Consider the following 13649-nt stretch of genomic DNA (forward strand, 5'->3'; position numbering starts at 1 on the left):
CTACTCATGAACTTAAATTTAAGCCCATGCACAAGCATTTGTAGTGCGGGGGCTTTAGTTTTTAATGTATTTTAAAAAAAATTCTCCTAGTAATTATTTATATGCTTAGGGCTGCTTCACTGGACAAAGGTCATGGACAGAGGCATAATGAGCCAGTGGCTCAAAGCTGAAGCTAGACAAATCCAGAGTAAAATTAAGATGCATAATTTTAACAGTGAGGGTAATTGACCATTGGAACAATGGATTCTTTTACCTTGAAGTCTTTAAATCCACCCCCTTCCATGTCCTCCCTCCCCCCAAAGGCACGGAGACTTTATTATTTATCTTTTTAAAGTTCTCTTTGGATGTCCTGATTTTGCTTAAGAATTCACAAAAATGCATGTGGATAAAATTGCAAGCGTGGGTTTATTACTTCATCTATCTGTTTGTACCTGAATATTGCAAATTTGTCAGAATAGCATTGGAAAAGTCTTTTATAAATCTTTAAAGAGTAGCCTGATCAGACAGAGTGTCATGATTTAAAAATGTCCATTTATTTAAAAAAAATTGGATTTAACTTCTAGTTAAATCTTTTACCCCAGTTTTTTATAAATTGAAAATAAGGTTTATAATGTGAAGTAAGTCACCAAGTACTAGTGATTATTTTCGGTAACAAATACTGAAGTTAGTTGTTATAGGTGGTGCAGGGTAGTGATGCCTATAATTAAGGTTGCCTGAAACTTCCCATTATAAGGGTCTATTTTCACTAGTTTATAACTTTGCCAGATTTTATCCATTTGGGTTGAAAATTTTCATGCGAGATGTCTTCGGGCTATTTTATTTTACTGAAATTTTCAGCTAAAATGGTTCACCTGCTTCGAAGATCCAGGCTAGGGGAAAACAGATTGTTTTAGGCATGTTAAAAAATTCTTAACTGTTTCGTTGAGACACTACTGCCTCTGTGCTTTGGAGTAAGGGCTTGAAATTGGGCAGGAATATTGCCCTGTGTTAGCGTTTTGCCTCCCCATGAAAATTTCTTTCAAATTTGGCCAGGGTTTAAGCCCCTGAAAAAAATCTCAGTTCACACATGTTCAGTAGAAACTTGTATTAAATTCTCTGAACATAATCTATCTGGACTGGGTATGCTCCAGTTCTGGGCTGCATGGGCTGAACAGGACTTTCCCTGCATTTGTGACTGTAGTTGCTCATGCTAGCGGCCAGGGGTTGCCGTGGAATCAATCAACTGAACTGAGAGCAGGGAGACTGCTTCCCCTTTGCTCTCAAAGCTCCCCCTGCTGGCATCCAGGACCTGACTTGACTGCAGAGCAGTGAAGAGTTGGTGGATAGGACATGAGGAGAGGGTATAGTAATCAGAGGATGGTGAGAAACCATGGAGCAGGTTGTAAAAGGAGAGGGAGACAGGAAGTGGCGGGAGGGCTGCAGAGGGGAAGAGGGACAGAAGGTGGTGTGGGACAAGTGGATTAGGAGCAGAGAGCAGGATGTGAAAGGGGGTGTGGGGAGGATAGGTACAGAATGGGATAGGAGCCAGGCAGGTGGAATTAGATGGAGGAACAGGGAGGGAACAGGAGGGGTTGAATAGTAGCAGATCGGGGGAGAGTGAGGCAGGAACTGCGGTGTGAGAGGTATGCGTAGGAGTGGAGGAGGAAGGAGTCAGGAACTAGGATGGGGTAGCGGGCAGGAGCTGGGATGGTGGGGTGGATAAGTGATGGTGGGGCAGGAGATTGGGTATGGGGGATACATAGGAGAAGAGAGGGGTAGGAGCCAGGGTTTGTGTGGGGTGCATAGAAAAAGTGAGGGAGCGGGGTGGGAGCCAGTAGGTGAATAGGAGCAGAGTGGGAAGTGAGCTAGAACTGAGTGGTGAGCATACAGGAACAGAGGGGGACACAGGCTTATGGGGGATGGGGTGGAAGGGTCTAGAACTACTAGGGTACACTCTCCTCCAGAACCTGGAAATGAACCCAGGAGTTTCTATATTCTTCGTCAGCAAATAGCTGTGAAACCCACTGGCAAAGTGTGTGTCTCATTCCCTGTGATGGCTTGTTCACATAGAGGATAACAGCTTACTATTGGTACCAGGTATTTGGTTAACTCAAATGAAAGAGATCTGTGCTGTGAATCTAAAGGTTCAAACCCAATTTGGGGGTCAGTATGTTTCCACATAATAGAATTTCTGTTTTTTTCAATTTGTTCCCTAAAGAAAATTTAGGAAATAATGTTAAAAAAACAAACAAAAATCTATTTTAAAACATATGAATGTTACAAAGTCAATCAGTAAAAAGTTAAGAAATGCAGAAGTTTGCTTCTGCAACCGTAATTCAGTCCCCTTATGTGTAGACACCATAATACAGTATTTATTTACATGATCACCTACAATTTTTACCACAGGACCTCTGCCTCAGTCAGCGTACATGATGGAGAGTTCTCTGGGAATTAATCAGCGTTGTGTAATGGATGAGACTGTTGGCTGTAGAACTCTTGTCTCATTTGTTGCAGAAGTTGGAAGGTGTCTAGTGAACGAGTAGGGAACTGCAGGAAGAGAAAGGATGGTCTCCTGGTTAAAGTTGAATGCTGTCCTGGAGAACTGGATTCTATCCACAGTTCCTATGTGATGCTGGGAAAGTCACTTAAGCCAAAAAGTTCACAGTTGGTCATCAGTTGCATTGAACGTTTTCTGGATGTCCAACATAAGACCAGATTTGAAGGAGTTCTGAGTTCTTGTGACTGCAACTGAAGTCGATTAGCTGTGCTTTGAACATATGAAGTGCAGTAAAAAGCCAAAATATCTGGAAAAATTAGGCCTTAGGTGGCTGAATTAGTGAATGCTTCACTAGTTTGGCATTTCCTAACTTCTGAGTTCTTGACTTTGCAACTGTAACATTCTTAGATTTTGGATGTAATTTAACATTTATATTGCAATAGCACCTAAATGTTCACAATCCAGGTTAGGCCCCATTGTTCTAGGCACTGTACAAACATAGAGTAAATGAGAGTTTGTGACTCAGACACTATAGTAGGATTGCTCAAAGTATTTGACACAATTGAGGATTTTTTCTCTAGAGAAATATGCTAATCCAAAGAACTACTTGAAATATTTTAAAATGGTAGTTAATTTTTATATGCATAACATGGAACATTTGTTAGGTTTCTAGAAATTTGGACTTAAACCTTTTTGTTTTTCTAAAGGAAATATAACAGTCTTAACAATCCTGTGAACATAGGCCTAAAACCAGCTTCGGGGCTCAGGTCACCAAAGATCACAATGACAGATTTACACAAGGAGAAGCCGAAACTAGAAACAACTCCTTTAAATGAGGACTGCCTGCTAAGTAGTCGAAAGCTGGCAGCAATTGAATCTGAATCCTTAGCCAAAGAGGTAAGTTAGGCATATTTACATTAAAGAAAAGAAAAACATAACACTGAGAATAATTGATAAAGCATTTGTTGGGGTTTTCCACAGGTTTATGACGGGCTTAATGCTGTACCATCTTCTCCACAAGAGAAGGAAGATTGTAATATAACTTTGACACCAAAACAGCTATATCAGATACTCATTGGTAAGATATCACCGAGGTTACATCATTTCATTTGGCTGGCATAAATGTATTTATTATAGTAATATAATCTGTACAGCGTAATTATTTGCCTTAAATAATATGTGTTTCATGAAAAGTTGGCTTTAATATTCATGGTAGTGCTTGGTCATCAGTCCCGCACCTCTGCGGACAGTATAGAGGTGCAGAACACTTAGATTTGGAAGAACTTGTTTATGTCTCCCTTTGCAAAGTAGCTAAAGTGAGTCATACCACAGGTGTGATGAATATAGGTCATTCATTCTCTGAAGCCCTGATGTTGCATAATATGTGGAGAAGCATTAATATCAATAGAACTACCCTGTCTATGGTTGTCTTCAAAGGAGAGGATTCTGGGAGGGAAGTATAGTGATATCACAATGGAGAAGGGTGATGTCTTAAAAACTCTTTTTAGACCAAATTTCAGTATGGTGTGGTGTGACAAAGAAGAACCTGTATTTGGAAACCTGAATGGAACACTTCTACTGATGAGACTTGGTACCATAAATATTTCTCGGATTGCATTGTAAATATGTACAGTCCATAAAATGTTGTTTTCCTGAAGACTAATACAGCCTCATAGATATTTGTTGTTGTTTTAAAAAAACAAACAAAAAAACCCCACCATTATTTGAGGATGGAATAACTCAAACTGGGCCTGCACATTTATGTGTAAAGGGGAAGGTAGTCTTTGGGTGTGCAAACTTCCCTTGTGACTGCTTGACTTTCATTCTCCCCACCTGCAGCCCCTTGGGTTTTATTGTTGTTGTACAGCTCCTCAACAAATGAGACCTCCTGCTACCTAGAGGTTAATCTTCAGGCACTGCAGCTACTCATGGAATTCCAGCTATGTGGCTAACGTAAGAGGTCTGGCATCGGTAGCATTAGTGGCAAACTCATGGAACGTACCAAGTAAAATTCACTTTGGCAGTTTATTCCATGTAGTAAAAGGAAAGCTGCTCCCTATACTTCATGATGATCTAACCATGTAGGATGTGAGGAAATCATGACATACTGGGCAGTGGTGTAGCCAGGTGGAGGGAGCATCCAAAAAAAAAAAAAAAAAAGGTGCCACCCGCTGTGGCGCTTTTACTGATGGGGTGGTGCTTTTACTCACCTGGCGGCGCTCCGGGTCTTCAGTGGCACCTTGGCGGTGGGACCTTCACTCACTCCGCAGGTCTTTGGTGGCATTTCCTTCAATGCTGCCGAAGACACCCGGAGTGAGTGAAGGTCCCGCCACCGAAGACCCGGAGTGCTGCCGGGTGAGTAATAATTAAAAAGGTGCCAAGATGCTCAGTGGGGGGAGTGGCTGCTGCCCTGCTCCACCTTGGCTATGCTACCGATACTGGGTGGCTAGTAGGTAGAGTGAGAATTTCAGGTTTTATGCAGGTTCATCGTACATTTGGAATATGTAAAATATGTCTTGTCAAACAAACAATATTGTTTTTTGTATGAGATTACAAGTTTGTTTGGTATAGATAACTTTGTAGACTTCCATGAGACATTTGACTTAGTACCCCATGACTGGTAAAGTTTTCAGAGGACACAAAGATTGGTAGAGTGGGAAATGAGGAAAAAGGCAGGTCATTTACACAGAATGATTTGGATCACTTGGTAAACTGGGCACAAATTACATGCTATGACACTATGAACTGCTGTATTCATATCCTACAAACTATTGTAATCTTTCTACAAAATGTGCCTTGTGAGGTATCAATTGAAAACTAATAATTCACTGATCATTAATATCTTGCATGATGTATGTATGTGGTGGGTATTTAGAGTTGTGGATATATACTAGAATCATGACTAAAATGTGTTTAAATCAGGCATGTCAAGTGCTGTTGGTAGACAGGTCTGCCTTAGATAAAGGAATATGTATGTGATTCTCTGACCAGACCAATCTTCAGGCAAAGACAAAGAAGGTCCATTTTTACATACTAGGTAAACAAAGCTATTAAGCTAACAAGTGGGGGAAGAAAGTATGGAGCTTCCTTCAGCACCAGACTTCACGTTGCCTTCCTCACAGCTTGAATAAACTTTTATTTGGGGAGTAACCATCAGAAAAATCCATTAAAAAATGTACTGGTCTAGAAAGACAGGGGGTCTAAACATCAAGTGATAAGCAATTAAATCATCTGATTGCATATAATATTACAGTATTATAAGAGTGTACAGAGTGAGGTCTCTTCTGAAAGCTAATGACACACTGATGATTAATATCATTGTGAAATGTATGAATACTGTACGAGGAAAAATGGGTACTTAATAATATTATATTTTGAAGTCTGAGGCCAGACAGGGAGAAACAAGTTCCTTCCCAGACAAGAGGTAAATAGAGAAGACAGCTATCTCTTATGTAAATTAAGCATGGTGGAATCAAAATAGTGGAAGCCCCATTCCCATACAGGGAGATGGGAAGCCCCCAGGAAGGGAAGGATAGCATGAGGCATCCTGCCTCTTGAATCAAGTTAATTGAACTTTGGAAGATTATAAGAGAAGACAGAAGCCATCTTTGGCATCCATCACTAGAAAGACACAAGGGAACAGAGCTCTTGCAAGCTGAGAAAGATGGGCCCTTCACTCAAGAGGTTTCTGGGAACTGAATATAGGTGAGAATAACCATCTTAAACAAAGCCTCAGCTTGCTAGATTAAGTTTTAGACTTCAGATGTATGTTTTCACTTTTATTTGATTGTAACCCTTTCTAACTTTATTCCTTTTACTTGGCATCTCCTAACTTATGTCCTATTGTTAATAAATTAGTTCTATTTTTGTACTATAAACCAAAGCAGTGCTGTGTTTAAATGGAAGGGTGGGTTTACCCCAGTTAAGTTAATAAGCTATGAAGTTCTTTTGTGTCTTTAGAGGAACAAGCAAACCTTATTATTTCTCTGAAGCCTGTAGGAGAGGGCTGAACATTGCAGAGCACAGGGTTTTTGGAAAATTCAGGACCAGGAGTATGTTGGGGTCACCTATCAAATAGTAACCAGGACTGGTGGAAGCCAGAGTGGTGCTGCGAAGCTGTAGATAGGCTGCTGGAGTCAGAGCTGCTAAACTAGCTCTGCCTAGTACACAGGCACTCAGGATGTGACCTGCATGCTTGTAGGCTGGTTGTGAGCATCCCAAGTTGGAAGCTGCTACTGCAAAGCATTGTGAAGCACCCAGGATTACAGGGCAAGTGATGACACACCTTATTTTTCTGGATTGCAACCCCGAATGCTGTCACACTTGCATCTTAATGCAACCAAATGCAAGATCATACATCTGGGTACAAAGAACAGAGGCCATACTTGTATGATTGGGGGACTGTATCCTCAAAAGCAGTGACTCTGAAAAAGACTTAGGAGTTACGGTGGATAACTAATTGAACGAGAGCGCCCAGTGAAAAGTGGTGACTAAAAGGGCTAATGTGATTCTTGGATGTATAAGCAAGACTATCGAGTAGGAGTCTGGAGATGGTATTACCTTACCATACAGCACTGGTGAAACAGTTACTGTGTCCATTCCATTTCTGGTATCCACACTTTTTTTTTTTAAAAGAATATTGAAAAATTGGATAAAGTTCAAAAAGGAGCAACAAGTTAAGAAGCTAAATCTATTAGTTTATCGAAGGGATGGTTAAGAGCTGACTTGATCACAGTATATTAATAGCTACATGGAGAGAAGAGATTTGGTACTAGAGGGCTCTTTAACCTAGCAGACAAAGGCAGAGCAAGATCTAGTGGCTGGAATTTGGCGCACATTTTTAACAGCAAAAATAATTAACCATTGGAAAAATTTATCAAGTGATGTTATGGATTCTCCATCACTTGAAGTCTTTAAATGAAGATTGACGTGTTTCTAAAATATATGGTCTAGTTCAATCCAAAGTCATTGGGCTTGACACAGTAATTACTGGGTGATATTCTATAGCCTGTGTTATGCAAGAGGTCAGATTAGGGGATTATTACGGCCCCTCTTTTTATTAAAAAAACAAACAAACATACCTATGAATTGAGACGTAATAGGAAGGCTGGGAAGTGGGATGTAATTTGCAGATATTGTGTATATGTATGAGGTGGGAATTGAAAATAGTGAAGCTGTCAGTGGTCCTGGGGAGAGATGGAATTGGGTTTCAACAGGTTGTTGTATCTGTAAGGATATGACAAGAGCCCAGATGTTTGAGTTTGAGAGGGAAGCAGTTACTCACAGATGAGGTTTAAGTATATAGTGTAAAATTAAAGCTGAAAAAATATAACAGGAAACTTTATTCGCATCATTTTTTATGCTCAATGTTTTAAATTAATTTATTACTTAACAGCTTTTCTGTAAATATTCATAGATAAGGTGACGAAACCATTCAGTTGTTTTAAGTACTGGAAAGTAAAAAAGCACACATTGCCTTTGAGCATGGTTCATAAATGTGATCACACTCATGCATGTGAATGCTATGATAGCCAAATCATTAGCAACACTACTTCATGCTCTATCAAATGATTGGTTTCATTAGGGAGTTGCGCCTAAAAGCCATGGCCCAATATTATCCTCTGTTTCTGTAGTTTTGGACTGAGAAGTAACAAATTGCATTTGTTCTGTCATTAATTAAGCTGAATAAATTAACAAAGAGACTTCTTGAAATGTGATTTGAAAAGTTTACATTATCCATTTAACAAGGAGTCTGAATCAATATCTTGCCTAAAAGGCGATGGTTCATCAGGTATCATTTCTTTAAAAGATCATTGATATGTAGAAACTATTACTACATTTCTCATTGACTGTTATAATGCATGTTTAATGCAAACAATTACATTTTAATAAATTATCATTAGTGGTGCTTTCAGACACAATAATGATATTTTACATATACCTTTACTTCCTACAATATTTATCTTACTGTTGTAGAGAAGTGGAATTAAGATGTAGAGTGTAGAACAGCATTTTGAACCACACAACTGCCTGCATCCAGGGTGGGTGGTATTTAATCCTAGGTTTTGGTTTGAATCTGTCTCTACTACTGTAGTTTTATTTATTTTTCACCCTTTTGTAATTTGATGAACCAAAATGTAGGATAGTGATATAGGTTACCTAGAACTAAACTACCAATTTTGATTACATTTCCTTAGCTGTTTTTGTTAACTTTTAACTATAAAGATTTAACTTTATATATTCTAGGTCCCTCCACTATAGACTTTGGTGAAGTTTGTGTGCACTCTGCATCAACGAGAAAAATGCATATCATCAATAATCTGCCTGTGCACGTCTGGATACAAGTAGAAATTGAAAGTGAGGAGCTACAGCAGACTAGTCCACTGTCCCATGTGTTGCCACCTCTTTCGAAGACTTACATTCCAGTAGTTTTTGAGACTAATACTGTGGGGAAATTTCAGAAGTAAGGCTATTTATTTGCCTCTTGATTTAGGTATTAACCTAGGTGGCAAAGGAAATGTACACATTTTTCACATAGCTAGTTTAAACTAAATATTATTATAATGCAAGTGTTGATGTTTTGCAGGTTATGAGTTGTTATGTAAACACAAAACCTAGTTTTACACTTAACATGATTACAGTGGCAAAAGTTTTAATTAGGGATGAGATTTTTTTTTTTTACTGGCAAAAGTGTAGACACAGTTATACTGGCAAAAAAGTGCTTTTGCCATTATAGCTTATTTCATTTGGGAATATTGCCAGTATAAGCTGTCTACACTAGAAGGGCTTGCTGATATAGCTGTACTGGAAAACCTTTTCTAATGTATGTGATATCTCAAAATGGAACTCTAACTATACCCATACAGTTGCTAAGGAGGTTGAGTCAAATATTCATGTGCATGCACAGAAGGAAGATAGACACCCAGGCCATCCTTTAAGGCAGTGTTGTTGTAGGTGAGCAGTTTGGGGGTAAAAGATTTCCAGTGTAAAAAGCCCAGAGCGAAGGTAGGAACAAGGAATAGTGGATGAAATACTGGCTCCGTTGACTTCAGTGGATCCAGATTTTCACTCAGTGTTTTGTTGAGGTGTGAGATTACAGGAGAGTCAGAGATACAGAGGTTCAAGACAAATGCTTCTTGGTGAAAAAGCAGTGATGCTTTAGCTGAGGTTTCTGCAAGAGGGCATTGTCTGTGTGCAGTTAGTAACCACTTCTGTTTAGGGAAACAGGTCTTGTGTACATTTTGTAAATTAACCACTTACAATAGAACCTTAGAGTCCGAACACCAGAAGTACGAACTGACCAGTCAACCACACACCTCATTTGGAACTGGAAGTACGCGATCAGGCAGTAGCAGAGACACTAAGAAAAGCAAATACAGGACAGTGCTGTGTTAAACGTAACCTACTAAAAAAACAAAGGGAAAGAATTTAAAAAAAAATTTTTGACAAGAAAAGGAAACTGTTTCTGTGTTTGTTTCATGTAAATTAAGATGGTTAAAAGCAGCGTTTTTATTCTGCTTAGTCAAGTTTCAAACTGTATTAAGTCCAGGTTCAGTTGTAAACTTTTGAAAGAACAACCATAATGTTTTGTTCAGAGTTATGAACAACCTCCATTCCGGAAGTGTTTGTAACTCTGAGGTTCTACTGTACACTAAGAAAATAACCTGAGTCCGGGTCACCGGTTTCTTCTCTAACATGAAGTTGACCTGCAAGGCCCTAGTATCTGATAACGCTCAGCAGAGAAGTGACTATATATTTGACCATCACATTTTAATGAATCAAAGCTATAGAAACACGTTTTGTTAATGTTATGGTCCCTAGCATACTGTAAAGAGCAAAACAATTACAAATAGCAAATTTTTGTAATCCTTTTAACTGAGTATGCTTAATGTATGCAATATTTTCACTGGGTATTTTGCTCCTAATGACCATATTTAATGTAACTGTATTGCTGAATATTTTAGTATACATAACATTTATTGGATCATACGTTTTCTATATTACAGGTCTTTCACTTACACAATAAACAACAAACATACTGGGCATGTGCTGATAGTTGCAAAAGCAGTGCCAGTTGCCCTTGAGCTATCTGCAAGGGAGCTGATTCTAAATCCAACCCCTGGTTTCCTTGTGGAAACAAGCTTTAGAACAACGGTCAGATTATGCAATCGCAGAAACTATCTTGCTGAATTCAGTTGGAAACCTATAGTCACAGATAAAGGAATAGCATTTTCTATACGGCCAGCCAAAGGTATAGTATGTTTTGAAAGCTGTTTTAAGCAACATGCAAACAAATGCATGCACACCACATTTTATTATTATCTTAAAGATGGCTGACATCAAATGTCAATGTTTATTTGACACAGTAAAATGTTATTTTTAAGGTCTGCATTAATACTACTGGAAGTCAGAACTATGATCAGACCACAAAGGCCTAAAAGCAAGTAAAATTCTGAATTTTTGGTGCCCAGACTAATTTGCTTATATAAGCTCTGGACATGCACCATGGCCCCATCCTGCTGTTTCTGTGCCACAGTAAACAGCTCTTCACAGCAGCTCTACTCTGAGGTCAAGAGTTTAAGCTGCTGACCATGAGAGTGGAACGAGGCAGCTATTTAATAGTACACAGCAATACTATGCAACCATTTAGGATAAGAAGTGATAAAGAAAATCCTATACTGTACATCGAATCCGTGGATATAAAGCGGATATAAATTTGAGAATTGGAAAAATAATTTCCAAATAAAAACAATAATTTGGGGATGGATTTACATCATTTTTGGTGATTTATTTTATTTATTTAAAAATACCCTCCTTTTTAAATAGCACAGGAGTGTGATTCACATGTTCAAAGACTGATAAATTGTGGATATGTTCTGTTGAAGTATATTGATAAACTGGGTTATGCAGTTGTTATGAGAACTTTGAAGCAAGGTTTAATTTAAACTAGCTAAGTATATTGCTCAGCACCTTTGTAAATCAGGCCAGATGTCGCTAGTAATGTGAACCGGTCAGATACAGGAAACTTCAAAAATTTTCCAGAATTGTGAATATTTACATATTTATACATATTTATCTAGGTATTGTAGAAGCATACAAAGACCTGGAGTGTGAAGTGGTTTGGCATCCAGGTTTCTGCTCTCCAGAAACAGGAGAATTCAATCTGTGTGTACATCAGGGAAACACACTTAAGCTAAAATGCCTTGCAAAGGTAATATTTAACCCAAATGGTTTTGCACATTTTTGGTTTTTATCAACATTTTCTTGATTTAAATTTATTTTAACCTCACATGTTCTGTATCGTATACATTGATTAAAATAGTAGAAATTCTGTGGCTCATTCTTCCACAGCACAGACCAGGGTTCCTGCTCCTCCCTGGTTCTGAAACCTAATCACAGTTCACAATTTTCTGGAAACATAGTTCTGGGAAAGGAAAGGAAAGGTCTGTTGTACCTAAATACATCAGATCGCGTATCTGGGAGGTTTACAGAACTGCTAGTAATCCTTGCTGAATTAGAAGTGGTGGCCGCTCCAGAAGGGGACAGTCTCTGCTTCCTGGGTCAATAAAGGGTCTATGAAAAGTCTAACTCAGATGAAATGTGTGCTGCTGGGTGAATTTTTAGAGGTGGTTTGATGGTGCCTTCACCAGTAGAACTCTTAGATTCATGCTCCAATGAGGAATTCTTTCTCTAAGAACGATAGCCAATAAGACACATCCTCACATTCTATTTTCCAGAGGCTCCCTTTTTCTTAGTCAGCTTGGAATGTCTTTTTCCTGCCACTGTTTGGGCAGATGAATTGGTACCGTTTGTTACAACATGGTCTGTTCTGTAGCCAGGGCTGGCTCTAGGTCTTTTGCCACCCCAAGCAAAAAAACCAAAACCTCCGAGAGCACAACTGCCGAAGGGAGATGCGGGGAGGGGGGGGAACCTCCAAGAGCGCCTGGAATGCTGCCCCTGAAATTGTGCTGCCCCAAGCACATGCTTGGTTTGCTGGTGCCTAGAGCCAGTCCTGGCTGTAGCATACTGAGGCCTAGAAAAACAATTCTTATCCCACTCCCTTGCTGATTTCTTCTACACAGCAACTGACACTCGCAGTTGCCCATGCCAGCCAACTCGGACTTGCAGAGCTCAGGCTGCGGAGCTGTTTCATTGCTGTGTAGATGTCTGGCTCAGGCTGGAGCCCAGGCTCCAGGATCTTGTGAGGTGGGAGGGTCCCAGAGCTCAGGCTCCGGCCCAGAAGTCTACACAGCAGTGAAATAGCTCTGCAGTCCGAGCCCTGCGAGCCTGAGTCAGCTGGCACAGGCCAGCTGGGGGTTTTTCTTTGCTATGTAGACATACCCTAAGATGCTTCATCAGTATAGCACAGCCACCCACCACTTCACTTTCCAGATGAGGAGGAACCATAGGTTTACAGATTTCTGTCAGATCAGAGATCAACCTACAGAAACAGAGGAGCTGTGGTGGAGGGTATCGGGGACTGTGATTAGATCGTGTCATCTTGTCTGTCAAACAAAGTGAGGAGAGGGAACACATGAGCTGTGCTGTTCTTGACCAAGCCACCAAGCAAACAATTTAGCGGGTAAGCGGGATCATAATTTATTTTTGTTCACATAATTATCTGTGCACTGCATTAAAAAATCGCTCAAAATATCAGCTTTTGCAAAAACTTCATACCTGAATTTGATAGCCATGCAAAACTTAAACAGAAGTACAGTAATACAGCAAAAGTATTAATTTTCAAAGGGAAATAAAACACATTTTGTTATCTTGATAGAGGTTTACTTTTTGATCTAGGTGGTTTGGCAAAAAGTAGATAAATGTTGGTTCCCCTTTACATTCTACTTCACTGTTTAATTTATGCATCTCCACAATTGTCTGGCTTATTGTGAAAACAAAAGAAAATTAAGCTACGTTGAATTATTTATTTACACTCAGTGACATGTTATGTTTGCTTTCTTCCTTTCATTGTTGTTAGCTTGGGCCCACCAGTATTCAGTTTATGGAACAAAGGATACCTTTCCATCATGCTCCTCTAGGATTAACTACATGCAAGACAGCCATTCTTCAAAACACAGGACATAATCATGCATACTTCCAGGTGAACTGAATTATGCTGCTGTACAGGTTTTTTCCCCTTGTTTTGGAGAGTTTTTCATATCTTATTAGAGTT

At 39.4% G+C, this 13649-nt stretch overlaps 1 protein-coding gene across 1 annotated transcript in view; it reads left to right on the forward strand.

Moving 5' to 3' along the window:
• Window positions 1-13649, forward strand: part of CFAP47 (cilia and flagella associated protein 47) — a 643784-nt gene that overhangs the window by 38431 nt on the left and 591704 nt on the right. Inside the window, exons 12-17 of the mRNA XM_054005907.1 lie at window positions 3184-3373; window positions 3458-3554; window positions 8723-8939; window positions 10483-10727; window positions 11557-11687; window positions 13455-13577. Of these exons, the coding sequence (XP_053861882.1) occupies window positions 3184-3373; window positions 3458-3554; window positions 8723-8939; window positions 10483-10727; window positions 11557-11687; window positions 13455-13577 (1003 nt within the window). The remainder of the gene's footprint in view (window positions 1-3183; window positions 3374-3457; window positions 3555-8722; window positions 8940-10482; window positions 10728-11556; window positions 11688-13454; window positions 13578-13649) is intronic.

This window comes from Malaclemys terrapin, chromosome 1 (assembly GCF_027887155.1).
Source record: "Malaclemys terrapin pileata isolate rMalTer1 chromosome 1, rMalTer1.hap1, whole genome shotgun sequence".
Lineage (NCBI taxonomy): Eukaryota > Metazoa > Chordata > Testudines > Emydidae > Malaclemys > Malaclemys terrapin.